Raw genomic sequence first — 17,044 nt, 5'->3', positions numbered from 1 at the left:
AGACAACTCGAACTTTGAGTTGGGTTTGGTTAATTATGTAATAGTAATTGTTTGAGTTTGAACAATTGGGTTAAGTCTAAAGAAAATGTCTCGATCCCACCAAACCCAACTCACGAATACTCCTAGAAATTAGTATAAGACCCAACAAGATGATGTCGGTGTTGGGCGTTGGATTCAAACATAGGACAAATTACTTGCTTTAATACCATCGAAACAAGGGTTTGAACATCTAACCTTTAAGTGGATGGTACAATGAATTACGGTTAATTTGTAGTCACCGTTTTGATGGATTACGATATGGTTAATAATGAGTTTTGAAGAACATTCTGCAAGTGGAGTGTTGTAGCATAGCATAATTTGGTGTCGAATTGTAGCATTCTACACAACCTTTTAGGGTGTCCTTATATGGGAGAGGGGTTTAAAGAAGCTACTCACGTGAAGTGGTTCTTCCCTTTATAAGCCCTCTCCATCAACCCCTTTTGTTCTCTTTCATTACCCTATCACTTACTGCCCACTTTTCTGGACACAAATAATCAACCCATTCTCTCTCTCTCTCTCTCCATCTCTCCCATGAACTCTCTCTATCCATTAATGGCGAAACACGAAGAACACGAAGAACACGAAGAACAACATCCCGATCTTAAACTCTATATCTTCCCCTCTACCTCCCAAGTTGCAGCTGCTTCTTCACACCTTGCTTTTGCCACTTGCTTTACTTCTAGTGCCACTCAACATGATCATCAAAGAATGGATCTTCATCATCATCAAAACCAGGCAATTACCCACAACCTCAATCTTCATCGTTTCAATTCACTCGTGATTTTGATTTATTAAGAATAAGAATCTCCGATATTATATTAGGAGTGAGAAAATTCCATTAATAAGAGTGGATAACATAGTATGAAAGCTTCTTATTCTTAACATAGTATCAGAGCTTCTCGTTCTTAACATTAGTATCATTCGTTTATGAATTTGATCCAACAAGTGATTGATTTGATTGTTCACACAATTTTTTTTCACTTGTTTTGATTGTTCATACAATTTTTTCTAGTTTCTTCGTGTAATTCAATATATTTGAAGATTGATTATTGTTTTGATACATATATATAGGGTGAAAAAAGCATTGATGGATCAAGAACAGATATTGATCATCAAGAACAGCAACTAGATGAGTATCAAATCAAAAAAGGAGATAATGGGTCAGCTGCAAAATACTGGATGTCTTCAAAGATGAGATTGATGCAAAAGATGATGAAAGTTGGCGGTGGAAATTCAGATCAGGCGGCGGCGGCGGCGGTGGCGGCGGCTGGTAGAAGAAGCAATAATAATGAAGGAAGATCATGTTGTAGTTCAAATGGTGTTAGGGTTTGCAGTGATTGTAACACCACGACAACTCCTCTATGGCGCAGTGGTCCTCAAGGCCCTAAGGTCATTCCCCTTCTCTATCTGACAAATTACTTTAATTTTACTGTCCCAAAACCCCAAAAAAATTAAACCCTTTTTGTATATTTCTACTACAACTTGACNGGGCAAGATGCATGCATGTTCATCATCCACACCATATGTTTTCTTTCTTACCCATCTCATTTTTTTTAGATTTTTCATGTTTAATCACATTTTTATGTGGTGGGTGGTTTTGGATTTTGTGAGTTTATAAATAATAGTAGTGTTCAAAAAATCTGATCGGCCCTAGTTAGATCTTGATTGTATTATGAACTTATTTGAGCTGGGTTAGATTCGGAACGAGACAACTCGAACTTTGAGTTGGGTTTGGTTAATTATGTAATAGTAATTGTTTGAGTTTGAACAATTGGGTTAAGTCTAAAGAAAATGTCTCGATCCCACCAAACCCAACTCACGAATACTCCTAGAAATTAGTATAAGACCCAACAAGATGATGTCGGTGTTGGGCGTTGGATTCAAACATAGGACAAATTACTTGCTTTAATACCATCGAAACAAGGGTTTGAACATCTAACCTTTAAGTGGATGGTACAATGAATTACGGTTAATTTGTAGTCACCGTTTTGATGGATTACGATATGGTTAATAATGAGTTTTGAAGAACATTCTGCAAGTGGAGTGTTGTAGCATAGCATAATTTGGTGTCGAATTGTAGCATTCTACACAACCTTTTAGGGTGTCCTTATATGGGAGAGGGGTTTAAAGAAGCTACTCACGTGAAGTGGTTCTTCCCTTTATAAGCCCTCTCCATCAACCCCTTTTGTTCTCTTTCATTACCCTATCACTTACTGCCCACTTTTCTGGACACAAATAATCAACCCATTCTCTCTCTCTCTCTCTCCATCTCTCCCATGAACTCTCTCTATCCATTAATGGCGAAACACGAAGAACACGAAGAACACGAAGAACAACATCCCGATCTTAAACTCTATATCTTCCCCTCTACCTCCCAAGTTGCAGCTGCTTCTTCACACCTTGCTTTTGCCACTTGCTTTACTTCTAGTGCCACTCAACATGATCATCAAAGAATGGATCTTCATCATCATCAAAACCAGGCAATTACCCACAACCTCAATCTTCATCGTTTCAATTCACTCGTGATTTTGATTTATTAAGAATAAGAATCTCCGATATTATATTAGGAGTGAGAAAATTCCATTAATAAGAGTGGATAACATAGTATGAAAGCTTCTTATTCTTAACATAGTATCAGAGCTTCTCGTTCTTAACATTAGTATCATTCGTTTATGAATTTGATCCAACAAGTGATTGATTTGATTGTTCACACAATTTTTTTTCACTTGTTTTGATTGTTCATACAATTTTTTCTAGTTTCTTCGTGTAATTCAATATATTTGAAGATTGATTATTGTTTTGATACATATATATAGGGTGAAAAAAGCATTGATGGATCAAGAACAGATATTGATCATCAAGAACAGCAACTAGATGAGTATCAAATCAAAAAAGGAGATAATGGGTCAGCTGCAAAATACTGGATGTCTTCAAAGATGAGATTGATGCAAAAGATGATGAAAGTTGGCGGTGGAAATTCAGATCAGGCGGCGGCGGCGGCGGTGGCGGCGGCTGGTAGAAGAAGCAATAATAATGAAGGAAGATCATGTTGTAGTTCAAATGGTGTTAGGGTTTGCAGTGATTGTAACACCACGACAACTCCTCTATGGCGCAGTGGTCCTCAAGGCCCTAAGGTCATTCCCCTTCTCTATCTGACAAATTACTTTAATTTTACTGTCCCAAAACCCCAAAAAAATTAAACCCTTTTTGTATATTTCTACTACAACTTGACCCATTTCTTTGTTTTTTCTCGTTCGGTCTAGATTTTTCGTATAATGATATCGTCTTGTTTTTTGTTCATCGTAACGATACATTTAGGCTAACGATAAATTATTCAATAATATGAGGATGACATGATACTGTCAGTGTAAGCTTGCATGACTTTGCTTTTGATTTGATCGTTTCTCTTTTGGGTGACAGTCGCTATGCAATGCATGTGGGATCCGGCAGAGGAAGGCAAGGCGAGCAATGGCGGAAGCTGCAAATGGCGGTGGGGGCGGGGCAGTCGTGGCGGCGGCGTCCGGGAAGGAGTTGCACAAGGAGAAGAAATCACGTTTGAGTTGGCATGGAGATGATGATGATGATGAGGAAGTGAAGAAGAAGAAGGGCAATAATAGGAATATGGGAGAGAAGTGTTTGGAGTCTCAAAGTGAAGGGAGGAACGACGGCGTTTTACGTTTGAGCAAAAATGGTTCTGCTTTTGGGAGGGTGTTTCCAAGAGATGAGGAAGAAGCCGCCATTCTTTTGATGGAGCTTTCTTGTGGTCTTGTTCACACCTGTTGAGACATGCACTTTCAAAATCTGTGTGTGTTTTTTTAGTGTGCATGTCGGAGATTTTGCAGCTTTGTGATTGAATCTTTAATTAATGATGATAATAACGTAAAAGGTTTCTACATTGAGCTACTAATTGTATTGTTTTTAAGTTAGTCTGAATACAAGCGTATCTTATTCGTTTGTTGTTCGTTGGTCGGTTCGAGAATGGTGCCAAATGTAACAATTGCACTCTTACTAGTGGGACAGTGATTGTGCGATACTTGTTCTAACTCAACATATAAGTTAGTCGTATGAGACAATCTTAACGTATAGTCGAGCCTTGAGTTATGTTTACCATAAAATGTTTGGATTCGTTATAGGCTAAAAACAAATAAGCAATAAACCCGTATTTGATTGCATGTATATATACATATATTGACAAATAGTTATATCTCAACATTTTATCAAGAATAGATGTGATTTTGGTGAATAGTCATACAACTTGTATTGACAGAACAAGAGTAGTAAAAATCTAACTAATATGAAAAGAAGTAAAAGAGGTTTGAAGCAAGTGTACGATCCTGGATAATACATATACATCATGGACAAGTATGGTCAGGACATTCGACACGCGGTTACAAGTAACATGTCTTGGACAAGCATGATCGTGACACTAAGTGAGGATGTCACTATACCTTGTAGCTTTTGGGACAACGTTTGTCTGATCCTAGGTGTCCGAAGATATTCATTATGTATTAAATTTAGAGATAAAAACAAATAATATATATATAAAATTAAATATATAATATAGCATTAAATTTAAATTAGTAAATTATAATTTTTTGTGNTTTTTTTTTTTTTTTTTTTTTTTTTTTTTTTTTTAAATTTTTTGAAGGTATGAATAAAAATGGTGTCCCCTTTTGTGGTTGCATGCCTAGCATTTCAGCCAATTAAGGCGAACCAATCATGGGTTATTGTGGCTCCGAACACTCAGATGGAAGGCGTTCGGGAGATTTGAGTGTGTTGATTCTTCAGGGAAGCCTGCTCTCCGTGTGGAAATGGCGAAAACGTCGGCACAGTTCAGATCACGAGGGCTTAGATTTATGGCGGGTAATGAAAGGATCTCTCTCTTTGTGACCGTATAGTTCTATTAAATTATCGATTATGTGTGATTAATGCAATGTAAAATCTGAAAGGATGCTGGTAATTGGCCAAACTTTTCAGAGACCTAACATTTGGTGCAAGACTCCGATTCAACCACAGAAATTTTACAAAGCAAGCTTGTTGTAGATTTATTAATCCGTTTTATGTACGATAAGGCACATTTCGTTGCTCGTTGGATTATAATTTTCAGGAGGTGTTCAGAATCTACCTGGTTTGACACTTTCCCCTTGCTGTTGCCTCGTTAATTTCTTTTGAAGTGGATCAACTATCTATTTGGCTCATTCTAATCCCTAGAAATTGAGGTTAGATTGTTTTTGGTGCTTGCTCTACCTCTATTACTTCATCTGAGAATTTCAAGGATAAACGAAGAAATATTCAGATTTAGATTGAGCCTCATACTCTGGATGATACTCTGCTAAAGATCTTGAAATATGCTATGATTTCAATCCATTAGGAGATTAGATTTCTTATTATTAGATTACATAGTTTCTTTTTGCCCGTTTCAGTTCACTTGTTCATGTGCTATAACCATTTAGAGGCATTGTAACGCTGTTTTTCTTCTCATTATTTGTTTATCATTGATATCGACTTTTCAATTAAGATCCCATTTGAACTGCTCAGCCGATGCCTTGGAATTTTGCCGGACAGAGGGTATCAACACCACAATTTGTATATTATATCAGTGTCAGCACACCGGACTGCTTCTGCCCGGTACTGCTATGTTTTAAATGAAAATTCTCCTAGAAATTCCTTTCAAGGGGTCAGTACGTAGCCATGGCTTTGGATATGCATTTGAATACTTGGATATGGGGTTATGCCCTCTGATCTTATCCTGTTTGTGGGTGATATTCTGATGCTATCTTGCCTGTTAGTTGTTTTTCTACCTTGAACTTGTCTCTTAATTCATAATAGTTTTCATTAAATGTCACAGCTCCTAATACCATCTTGACATATCCATAGTGTTCGTCTTAATTTTGCTGATGATCTTACATTTTTGTAGATAGTGAAGATGGGATCTGATGGTTCGCTGAGGCATCAAAGGTTATGATCAAGTACATGAAAATTCTTACATTTTTGTAGATAGTGAAGATGGGATCTGATGGTTCGCTGAGGCATCAAAGGTTATGATCAAGTATATGATCAAGTACATGAAAATGCTCAGTGGGTCATAGACAATCTTCCATCGAGGATTATTGGGAGGGAGCTCCACATTAGCTAATTTAGGGAATGATCATGGGTTTATAAGTAAAATACATCTCCATTGATAAGAGGCATTTTGGGGAAGCCCAAAGCAAAGCCATGAGAGCTTATGCTCAAAGTTGGACAATATCATACTATTGTGGAGAGTCGTGGTTTCTAATAGGATGCATCTCTCAAAATTTTGGTTGAATGCAGGGTCATACCAAAAATTTAGCCTGAATACTGTTGGGGCGCCAAACTTCTAGTTGGACCCCAAGTTTCATGTGCCAAGAATGTCTGGCCTTTTCCAGGCACCATCGTATTTGGTATCCATTAGGAAATGAAATCAAGGAGTCATCCATTGGAAGTGGAACAACTCTATCTCTCTGTTCAATTACAAGTAAATTCTGTGTTCTAAATGGCTTTTCTACAAGTCGTTTTTTTCTGTATCTAAGTTGAAAATAGAACTCAAATTGCTGTTTGTTGTCCAATAACCTCGAAGTAGCTCTAATTGCAGGGTGCTTTGGAAGGAACCATATTCTGGGCAGGCGAGAATCAGAAGCTTTCCCAACGCCATGGCTATATACACCAAAGTTTCGGTTGGTTTGGTTCTTGCACTCTCTGCCTTTTCTGTTAACATTGATACCTCGCATTTTAATCTCATCTTTGGAGGGCTAAATTAAACCACACTCGTTCTAACATGCTTGTATTTCATATGTCATGTTGGCTTAGCACAGAAATAACAATTTAGCTTCATCATCTGTTCATGCTTCACAGGGCCAACAGATAATGATTCCTCGTTGCATGCATGAAGAGAAGAGGTATTAATGTATCGACTAATTAAGTCGTGTTTAGGTCTGCATGCAAGGTTGTTATCCGAACCATCGGCTCATCTATGATAAATCTCTTTGTGTGGTTTGTGTGGTTGGGGGACAATGGAATACACTATTATTATAGTAGTTCACATGTTCTTGCTTAGTGTGTATTTTAGTGTGAGATTCTACATGGGTTAGAAAGAGGACCGAAACATTTCTTATAAGTGTGCGGAGACCTCTTCCTAACAGACACGTTTTAAAGCTGTGAGATTGACGGCAGACAATATTTGCTAACGGTAAACTTGGGCTGTTACAAATGGTATCAGAGTCAGACACTAGACGTCTGTGACGAGGATGCTGACTCCCAATGAGGTGGATTGTGAGATCCCACGTCGGTTGGAGAGGGGAACGAAACATTCCTTTATGTGGAAACCTCTTCCTAATAGACGTATTTTAAAATTGTGAGGCTGACGATATTACGTAATGAGCCAAAGTGAACAATATCTACTAGTGGTAGGCATGCTTATGCTTTTACATCTAGGTACGTGGCAAACAAGAGAAACGTATTCGCCATAATTACGATATCCTTTAGGCGAGAACTTTGCTCTTACGGGTAGGGATGACTATTGAATTCACGGAAATCCTTAGGCGGCAATGTTATTAAAATTTGGCAGGGGGGGTTTGATTTATTTCTTTATTTAGACTTGTTACCTACTATAGTTACTATTACTATTTAGACTGCATTTCTTTAGTAACATTCGTGGCTGCTACAACTGCAGCGTGGTAAATTTACAAACAAATTAATGACAGCCACTAAAATAATCTTTTATGTAAATTTAATACAAATAGAGAGCACGACTACTTAAGAAGATTAATTTAAACGGAAATAATAATAAAATACGACCGTCCTACCTAGCGTAATAATTAAAAAAAAGCAATGGTCCGAGGTTTGGGAAATTTAAATATTGGATATGGACACGTAAGAAATGAGCTGGCAATTGCCAGCTCCACGCTACTGTTGTATACTTGCAATGACCTCAAACAAACGTGGCTTAGTCAGCATAAAATCAATTAAACAAAATTAACAAAAGTAAATTGTTAAGTTAATTTCAAGTAATAAGTTTAATTAAGATCTTTTAATTATTTTAAAATTTTAAAAATATTAAAAAATATCCATAAAATTTATTTAAAGAAAATTAAAAAAATTCTTTAACCTTAATATATGGATAAAAATCGTCTATTGACATTTCATAGATTATCTCTCTAAGTTTTTAAAACTTTTTTAAAGAAATTAATAAATTTTTTAAAAATTTAATGATATTTTTGAAAGCAATATTATAGGATTACTTTAAAAAAAACAAAAAAAATGCAAAGTATATTAATCATCGTATCATTTAAAATTTAACCTCAAACGATGCTAAGTGTCCGATCCGTTTACTTTCTTAGATTCCAAGTTAATAATATCTATTAAGAAATGAAATCGAGTGTTTTGCTTCAATTGTGTACACTCTTACAGCGTTGAACCCGCCTGTTTCCGATGATCAAACGGACGAGAGGGAGCTGAAAATGGAGGCGAACCGACAGAGATGGGGACCCAGCTGATGAATTTGGAGGGAATGGAGGGCCAGGATGAAAATGGGTCCAGGAAAGAATGGTGGGTTTGAATGTAGAGGATCGAGATGGCGTCATTGACCTGAGCAAAAAAAAAAGAAAAAGGAAGAGAGACAAAAGAGAATGGTATTGGAGGGAATGGGTGAGGAGTTTAAGTGTGTTCAAGTGGTGTTAGCTTGACGAAGAAAGGTAAGGCATATTAAGCGAATCTGTGGCTCTTCAGAGTTGAGTTTGGGGCGTAGGTTTTAGCGTATAGAGGTAGAAAAATAGGAATTAAGGAACAGAAAATTACAAAGGAAAAGGCGTTTTTGTGAATCTTGTGTATGAAGAGACCACTGAGAGAGAGAGAGAGAGAGAGATAGATAGATAGATAGGGAGTTTTGAGTTTTGTTGTGGCTTGATGATCCATGTCGAAAATGAAGCATCTTCTTCGAAAGCTTCACATCGGTGGGGGACTTAATGAGCATCAGCGATTGAGCGATTCCCAACCCGCGACGCGACCCACTTCGACCCCATGCCCCAATAGTAATTCATCGGTGTCGCCTTCTTCTGGGTCCTCCTCCTCTGTGGCTATGCCGTCTTCCACTACAATGGAGGCCGTTGAATCGGTGGTTGATCGGACCGCTTCTGGCGATGTGGATGGTGGCTGCGTCGATTTCAATGCTTTGGAGGAGGAGTTTCAGATGCAATTGGCTATGGCGATTAGCGCTTCCGATCCTGATTCGAGACAAGACACTGAGTCCGCTCAGATCGATGCCGCTAAGCGGATGAGCCTTGGCTGTTCCCCTTCCATCTCCGGCAGTAAAGCCCTCGCTGAATTTCTCTCCCTACAGTATTGGGTATTTCTCACTTTAACTTCCTTTCTTGAATTTAGGCATTTTTGTTCAACTTCTTGGTTTTGATTGTTCAATAGCGGGAATTGCAATTTCAATTATATCTCATGATTATTCACTATACATCTTTCGATCTTGGGCAGTTCTTTTATCTCTTGGCATTGAATTTATGAACAATCGCTATTAAAATTTCTGTTTAACTGGCGACGTCTCATTTTCAGTTTTCAAAAAACTTTGCATATTAGGTCATCGGTTTGATTGATGCGTGAGGAATTACCATTTTCTATCTTAGGTATTCTCCTTGCTTGAATTATTTTCATGGTCGAATATAAATTCCTGCATTGTTGTCGGCCGTTATGTTCTAATCTTTATTTGAAAATTTGGAGGATTGTTAGGAACATCGTTATCATTTGGAGAGTCATGACATGATTTTCTGGTTTGTGCCTGTCTCATCACATGTCCTGGTTTGTTAGCATCCTATGTGTTTCAATTCTAATATTGTTTGTCCGGTTTTGTTATGATTTTTGGTATAAACCCTAAACCCTTTTTGAATATTAGGGCTTTCTTTTGGAGTTATGTTGCCAGGGATAATTTGTACTACATCTTGACTGCTAGAAATTGTTTTATTTATGTATACAAATCTATGTTTCTATACTTATCATAACATATTGTCAAATGAAGTTTATTGTTTTTGCTATTATCGATATCGTTAGTCGTGGCGGCAGCAGTTACATAACTACTTTATCTATCAATGCAGAGCTATAATGTTGTAAATTATGATGAAAAAGTGATGGATGGATTTTATGACTTATATGGCATTACTGCGAACTCTAGCACCCGAGGAAAGATGCCACTGTTAGTGGATCTTAAAGAAATATGTGTTACAGGTGATATCGATTACGAAGTGATTTTGGTGAACCGCTTGCTTGATCCTGAGCTTCAACAGTTGGAGAGACAAGCATATAACATATTCATGGATTGCGGAGTTTCTGAACATGGCTTCATTTTAAGTGGCCTGGTTCAAAAACTTGCTGATGTAGTTGTTGCTAGAATGGGTGGTCCTGTTGGGGACGCTGAAGAAATGTTGAGAAGGTGGACCCTCAGGAGTTATGAGTTGCGTAGTTCTTTGAACACGATTATTCTACCACTTGGACGCCTTGATATTGGACTTGCACGTCATAGAGCTTTGCTTTTTAAGGTCGCGAACTTCCACTTTATACCTCTTACCATTCATTTTCTTGAACTAGTGCGATACGTCTTGGGCATCATTGTTTCTTTGGCTTTTCAAAATTTCGATACCACCCCCTTTTTGAACAATAGTTCTTGCTGATATCTTTTTCTTTCCTTTATTTATTTTTTATTGAAGTTGCTTACTTCGTAATTTTGGTATTAGGTGCTAGCTGATAGGATTAATCTTCCATGCATACTTGTCAAAGGAAGCTACTACACTGGTACTGATGATGGAGCTGTGAATATGATCAAAGTTGATAATGGAAGGTAATTACCAATGATTGAATCTCTTTCTAGTCTAGTTTACAATTTCTTCAAGAAATAGAGTGGATTCGGTTGCAATGATATAATACCTTGGTGATAGTAGAAACATTCTTCTGAGATGGTGTTGGTGACTAATGCATTTGGGATGCCAACAATATCTGATGCACCTAAAAAAGTGTCCCTTTTTTTTCTTGAAAATTTTGTTTAATAAATTTTTGCATGATAGAATGTAACAACCCAAGCCCACCGCTAGCAAATATTGTCCGCTTTGGCCCGTTACATATCGTTGTCAGCCTCACAGTTCGAAAACGCGTCTGCTAGGGAGAGGTTTCCACACCCTTGTAAGGAATGCTTTGTTCCCCCTCTCCAACCGATGAGAGCCTAGCGTCCTCGCTGGAACACCACCCGGTGACTGGCTCTGATACCATTTGTAACAACCCAAGTCTTCCCGGTGACTGGCTCTGATACCATTTGTAACAACCCAAGTCTTCCACTAGTAGATACTGTCCGCTTTGGCCCGTTATGTATTGCCGTCAGCCTCACGGTTTTAAAACTCGTTTGCTAGGGAGAAGTTTCCACACACTTATAAGGAATGCTTCGTTTCCCTCCCCAATTGATGTGGGATCTCAGATAGAATAAGTGTACAATATGCTAGAAAAGGCAAAAGCAGAGCATACGGTAGATTACAATTAGTCCTAGCACAAGGGATGGGTTTGAGGAAATTTTATGGACTTAGCAATTGGAAGTGCAATCATCAATATAATACAAACATAAGGGCAACATTGCAAATAGGAAAATAATGCCTCAAATATATATTTTCCCTTCTACATTTTCTGGAAACTACTGCATCATCCTCTGTGTCCTGCGTGTTCCTAAAAGAAAATGTTGGTAGTGTTTGCCCAATCTTTTATACTCATACTCCACGATTATCATCATGCACCTCTGTATGCAATCTAATCTAATTAATACTTATAGTATCACAGGGAGCTCTAATATTTACATATGATTTATTCTATGATGCAGTGAATATATTATTGATCTTATGGGTGCTCCAGGCACACTAATTCCATCAGAGGCACCCAGCGGTCAATTTTCGAATTATGGCTTTGATAGGAGACCCGCAGATGTTATAGCAGTTCCTGAAGATACACCGGTATTAAAAAATGAAGGAGCTGAAGCTGTATTGATTTCATCTACTCAAGATGGAGTAGAAAATGTTTGCAACTTAGTATCCAAAGAAGCTTCAGATTTAGGTGTTCAATCAAAAGAAAACGGCAGAAACTTTATTGAAGCAATTCTAAATGGGAGTTCGGATTATGATTTTGAGAAGCTTCTAGAATCAGAAAGCAGTGCATTTGAAAGTTCATCAGGTGCATGTGCACAGTCGGCATCTGCACAAAAGAAGAAAGTTAAAAAGGTATCGAAGTATGTCATTAGTGCTGCAAAGAACCCAGAGTTTGCACAGAAATTACATGCTGTATTGTTAGAGAGTGGTGCATCACCTCCTGCAGATTTGTTTTCGGATATAGATTCACAGGGAAATGGTGAAAGGAAAGCGATTCACCAAATGTATCCAATCAACGGGAAAGGCATGGATGTTGGGCTTCAGTGTAACCCTTTTGTGTTGGCAAGCCAGGGACAGTCTTTTGCTGAAGCCGAGTATTTGAACAATATTGTCCATGAAAATAAGCAGAAAGCGTCTACTGTGGGATCAACGGAAGAACAAAAACCTGAGGCAAATGCGAACAATCACGGCACTTTTTGGCCTCAGAGTATGAATGAGGGGTTTGTGTTTGTTGATGTTAATGGTGAAGCAGTTAAATTGGTTGATGTTAATGGGACTCTTCATCGTGAACATGTGGATGGTGTTTCGTTAACCTCTGTTGCCAATTCTCATAAAAAACAACTAGGAAGTACCTTAGTGGATGAAGAAAGAAGATGGTTGCAAGATAATCGTGAGAGTCGTGAGAGTCCATCAGAAAATTTGATAGAACTTGATGATAGTAACCTGCATGCTAGTGATGGCCACAGCGAGACGATCAACCCGATATTAGGCGAAGTTGCAGAATGGGAAATTCCTTGGGAGGATCTTCACATTGGTGAACGTATTGGTATAGGTAAGACATGTCATTAAGATTTAAAAAAAAAAAGAAATACATATCTAGTCTCATTGAGTTATCATTTTGGTTTGTGTATTTATCACTGTTTCCCTTCTTAAAACACATTAAGAATACAAACTGACTACTGGGTCCAATCAAATTTTAGGTAAATATGAACTGGGGGTTTAATTATTACTGTTATCATTCATAATCTAAAAGGGTTTCTTCGGGAAATCACTTATAAAACGTTTCTGTTTCCGTTTCATAAATATTTTTAAAAGCTTTGATTGGATGAAAGGCTTTTGTTATATTGTATTTTCTGTGTTTGGGGTACTTAATACCTTCCTCGTATCTCAGGATCGTATGGCGAGGTTTATCGAGCAGATTGGAATGGGACTGTAAGTTTCAACAGATAAGCATATGCATTGTCATATCACACAGTTTTTATTTTGCCCTTTGCTTTGTTAAAAACTTTAATGCATTAGAATATGCAACATTAGAAAAATTAGGGCTTACAACATTAAATTACAGGAAGTTGCTGTGAAGAAGTTCTTAGACCAAGATTTTTCCGGTGCTGCTTTGGTCCAATTAAAATGTGAAGTAAGTATTAAGTTCGAACTTTTAGGTTCTGTTTGGAAATTAGTTAAGTGATAATAATCTCTTTAAGGGCTTTCTTTTAGTTCGTTAAGCTCCTGCTTATTCATGCAGGTTGAAATCATGTTAAGACTGAGGCATCCTAATGTTGTCCTTTTCATGGGAGCAGTCACTCGCCCTCCTCATTTTTCAATCCTCACAGAGTTTCTTCCCAGGTTGATTATGTTGTTTCTTTCTTTATTTGAGCTTAACAATTATGGTGTCCCATGTCCTGAATGTGCAATCCGCCGTGGGTCGTCAATGTTATTTTGTGATATTATGCATGTTCTTAACGTCATGTTAGTTTCAGTTATCACTCGACTCTATAGTCAAATGCATCGATTTAAATGTCAAATTGTTGATGTTAATGCAAATATGGAGGGAAATTTTTGGTTATGATACATATATAACTTGTTACCTTATCAACATTGGATTGCACATTCTGCTTAAATATCTCTGTGGGCAAAATATGTCATTGTTGAGAAGCCTCATTAGCATGAGCTGGGTTACTGCATCGCATCTAAAGCAAGTTGAGCTATATCCATCGTCTCCTAATCTCGTCTATGATTAAACCTTGAAACATTGCAGGGGAAGTTTGTATAGGTTACTGCATCGTCCCAATTCTCAACTCGATGAAAGGAGGCGACTGAGAATGGCTTTCGATGTGGTAAGTAGTTAGAAAAGAAAAAAAGATGCTCTCCCCACTAGATATGGTTAGCCCTTTTCCTTTTAAGAAATCTTTCGTTTTCCAGGCCAAAGGAATGAACTACTTACACACAAGTCATCCAACCATTGTTCATAGAGATCTGAAGTCCCCCAATCTCCTCGTTGATAAAAACTGGGTTGTCAAGGTATATGAAACTATCCTGTGCATACAGTTTTGATGTATTTGAGATTGATCTCTTCTAGTATCTAACTTTTATATCTTCATAGGTTTGTGATTTTGGGTTGTCACGTGTCAAGCAGAACACGTTTCTGTCTTCAAAGTCAACTGCTGGAACGGTAATAACCTTGATAGTCGTCGGGTTGATATACTACCTTACGTTTTCATTGAAATGTTACCTTGATAACTGGCATATCTGGTATTGCAATAGCAACCAATGAATGTTTATTGTCTCTGCTTAATTGTAGCCCGAATGGATGGCGCCAGAAGTTCTAAGGAATGAACCGGCCGATGAGAAGTAAGTTTCGATGTGGGCATTGAACCGAGAAGACGTATCTTTTGCTCGAGTTTGACAAAATACTGATAGTGCCTATGTGGCATGCAGGTGTGATGTGTATAGTTTTGGTGTGATCTTGTGGGAGTTGACGACATGTCGCATACCGTGGAAAGGTTTGAACCCAATGCAGGTTGTAGGAGCTGTAGGATTCCAAAATAGGCGCCTGGAAATCCCAGAAGATGTTGATCCAGCAGTAGCACAGATCATTTGCGATTGTTGGCAAACGTAAGTTTCAAACATCAAATACCCATAATCCCATCTGCTTTCAGTTTCTAATACTACTAGAATTTACAAGAAGCATCATTCCATCCATATTTGCAGTTTGGTTCAATTGTGTGATGGTTTATCGTTCTCGGGTCGCTCCTACATCTTTACGTTTCCCTCTTTTTGCAGGGACACGCAACTGAGGCCGTCATTCTCTCAGCTTATTACTCGATTACGACGTCTTCAACGGCTTGTTCGGAAAACAAACTCCGGGAATCTAATATCGGAGTGAACAGAAAAGATTCATGTGCATTTACATTGAAGAAGTTGTTCAATGGCTCGAAGAGTCCGAACAGCCAGCGTTTGTTTCTTTTTTCGTTTCTCCTTTTCGAGTAAAGCTGTTTGAAAACACTGCAACTGGATAGGGGAAGTGCTAGTTCATTCAAAGTGGGAGCTCAGCACAAACTTATTTAGGAGTGGAAAGTGGAAGATCCTCCAAAACAACAGGTAGCTGCATAAGTTAAAGAGTGTGCAGTGGAGGGATCTGCCATTTTTTTATATATTGTAGTTCTTAATGTGTATGTAAGAAAATTCCCAGATGAAAGGGGGAAAAAAAGATGAAAAAAAAAGGAAAAAAAGAAAAGGGGAAAATAATAAGTCCTTCCAAGCTTGAGCTGTGTGTGTGGCTGTGGAGGCCTTTGGGGAATTGTAAACATTTGGTCTCTGCAGAATACTGTGTAAAAGAAATTTAACCCTCACAAGAATGAAAAGCACAAAGAAAGATTCATATGAAGTTGTCTGTGTTCATATCTTTTACTTCTCTCTTTTTATGTTTTTGTAGATACTGCATTGTTTTGGCATATACATGAACTCAAAAGAACTGTATTTGTCATTTTTGAATTATCTCGATGCACACGCTTAGTGGATCGGTGTTGAAAACTTTAGAAGTTTAACTAAATGGAGACGAGAGATTTTGTGAGATCCTACTTCGGTTGGGATCAGGAAAACTAAAACTAAACACTTATGAGAGTGCGGAACTCTCTCCCTATTAAACGCATTTTAAAAATATTTAAAGGAAAGCTCAAAGAAAACAATATTGTTAGTGGTGGGCTTGGATTATAAATGGTATCAGGGCTGGACATCGGGTGATGTGCCAGCGAGGAGGCTAAGCCTCAAAGGAGGTGGATATGAGGCGAGGTGGATATAAGGCAGTGTGTCAGCAAGGACGGCTAAGCCTCAAAGGAGGTGGATATGAGGCGAGGTGGATATAAGGCAGTGTGTCAGCAAGGCAGTGTGTCAGCAAGGACGCTGAATTCCAAAGGGAGGTGGATTGGGGGACCCCACATCGATTGAAGAAAGGAATAAGGGCCAGCGAGGACAGTGGGCGCTAAAGGAGGGTGTGTGGAATAAGGGCCAGCGAGGACACTGGGCCCTAAAGGAGGGTGTGTGTCAGCAAGGACGTTGGGCCTCAAAGGGAGGTGGATTGGGGGATCCCACATCGATTGGAGAAGGGAACGAGTGCCAGCGAGGACGCTGGGCCACGGAGGAGGGTGTGTGTCAGCAAAGACGTTGGGCTTCAAAGGGAGGTGGATTTAGGGGATCCCACATCGACTGGAGAAGAGAATGAGTGTCAGCGAGGACGTTGAATCTAGTTGTTAGAATAGCATTTTCGAGATTGAATCTTTAGATTTTCGGGACGTTGAATTTTCATTAATGTTTGTATTACTCAAGCCAACATTCTCGGTTTCGCTTCGTCCACTGGTACTAGCTAGTCTATGCTCCAATCTTCTAATAGAATAAATCTGTTTTGGGGTGGTGGTAGAAAAGAAAAAGGGGTGGTCTAATGGAAGAAGAAGGCTATAATATAAACTTTGGTTAATAATTCGTTTAATAATGTACGTTATTTTTAATTTGAAGCTTACATATTGAAAATCTTTGGTAACCGATTTAGAAAATAAAATATTAAATCTTTCAAGGAGCAAAGGGCCCCACGCGGGAAA

The 17,044-nt window shown here is 38.3% G+C and overlaps 3 protein-coding genes and 1 long non-coding RNA gene across 9 annotated transcripts; all 4 read left to right on the top strand.

The window, feature by feature from the left end:
• Positions 1-468: 468 nt before the first annotated feature.
• LOC111788296 (GATA transcription factor 21-like) lies at positions 469-1,520 on the top strand. The gene is made up of 2 exons (XM_023668620.1): positions 469-774; positions 1,111-1,520. Exons 1-2 carry the CDS (start codon positions 571-573, stop codon positions 1,492-1,494), a joined length of 588 nt encoding a protein of 195 aa, XP_023524388.1. The 5' UTR covers positions 469-570; the 3' UTR covers positions 1,495-1,520.
• Positions 1,521-2,213: 693 nt separating this feature from the next.
• On the top strand, positions 2,214-4,000 carry LOC111788252 (GATA transcription factor 21-like). The gene is made up of 3 exons (XM_023668550.1): positions 2,214-2,519; positions 2,856-3,173; positions 3,460-4,000. The coding sequence occupies exons 1-3, from the start codon at positions 2,316-2,318 to the stop codon at positions 3,820-3,822; spliced, it is 885 nt and encodes a 294-aa protein (XP_023524318.1). The 5' UTR covers positions 2,214-2,315; the 3' UTR covers positions 3,823-4,000.
• A 733-nt stretch (positions 4,001-4,733) lies between these two features.
• On the top strand, positions 4,734-7,113 carry LOC111788345. Of its 6 annotated transcripts, none has more exons than XR_002814140.1 (5): positions 4,734-4,902; positions 5,017-5,258; positions 5,957-6,201; positions 6,352-6,535; positions 6,641-7,113. It is a non-coding gene; the product is annotated as an uncharacterized LOC111788345 (long non-coding RNA). The 6 variants fall into 6 exon arrangements; XR_002814139.1 differs by having other exon boundaries at positions 5,578-6,201; XR_002814138.1 differs by having other exon boundaries at positions 5,017-6,201; positions 6,653-6,734; positions 6,913-7,113.
• Positions 7,114-8,679: 1,566 nt separating this feature from the next.
• On the top strand, positions 8,680-15,837 carry LOC111788098 (probable serine/threonine-protein kinase SIS8). Its single transcript, XM_023668281.1, has 13 exons — positions 8,680-9,400; positions 10,152-10,592; positions 10,788-10,891; positions 11,912-13,005; positions 13,345-13,385; positions 13,519-13,587; positions 13,696-13,796; positions 14,209-14,287; positions 14,373-14,471; positions 14,554-14,622; positions 14,752-14,801; positions 14,889-15,065; positions 15,234-15,837. Exons 1-13 carry the CDS (start codon positions 8,969-8,971, stop codon positions 15,334-15,336), a joined length of 2,859 nt encoding a protein of 952 aa, XP_023524049.1. The 5' UTR covers positions 8,680-8,968; the 3' UTR covers positions 15,337-15,837.
• Positions 15,838-17,044: the final 1,207 nt, after the last annotated feature.

This window comes from Cucurbita pepo, chromosome LG02 (assembly GCF_002806865.2).
Source record: "Cucurbita pepo subsp. pepo cultivar mu-cu-16 chromosome LG02, ASM280686v2, whole genome shotgun sequence".
Lineage (NCBI taxonomy): Eukaryota > Viridiplantae > Streptophyta > Magnoliopsida > Cucurbitales > Cucurbitaceae > Cucurbita > Cucurbita pepo.
The sequence above is the reverse complement of the archived record's forward strand: the minus strand, read 5'-3'. Positions and strand labels throughout refer to the sequence as shown.

Bases quoted from the DNA above. Each gene is read 5' to 3' on its own strand.
- LOC111788296 (XM_023668620.1), top strand. From the start codon at position 571: ATGAACTCTCTCTATCCATTAATGGCGAAACACGAAGAACACGAAGAA. The intron at 775-1,110 runs GCAATTACCCAC...ACATATATATAG, and splicing joins TTCATCATCATCAAAACCAG to GGTGAAAAAAGCATTGATGG.
- LOC111788252 (XM_023668550.1), top strand. From the start codon at position 2,316: ATGAACTCTCTCTATCCATTAATGGCGAAACACGAAGAACACGAAGAA. The intron at 2,520-2,855 runs GCAATTACCCAC...ACATATATATAG, and splicing joins TTCATCATCATCAAAACCAG to GGTGAAAAAAGCATTGATGG. The intron at 3,174-3,459 runs GTCATTCCCCTT...TTTGGGTGACAG, and splicing joins GTGGTCCTCAAGGCCCTAAG to TCGCTATGCAATGCATGTGG.
- LOC111788098 (XM_023668281.1), top strand. From the start codon at position 8,969: ATGTCGAAAATGAAGCATCTTCTTCGAAAGCTTCACATCGGTGGGGGA. The intron at 10,892-11,911 runs GTAATTACCAAT...TCTATGATGCAG, and splicing joins ATCAAAGTTGATAATGGAAG to TGAATATATTATTGATCTTA. The intron at 14,288-14,372 runs GTAAGTAGTTAG...TTCGTTTTCCAG, and splicing joins TGAGAATGGCTTTCGATGTG to GCCAAAGGAATGAACTACTT.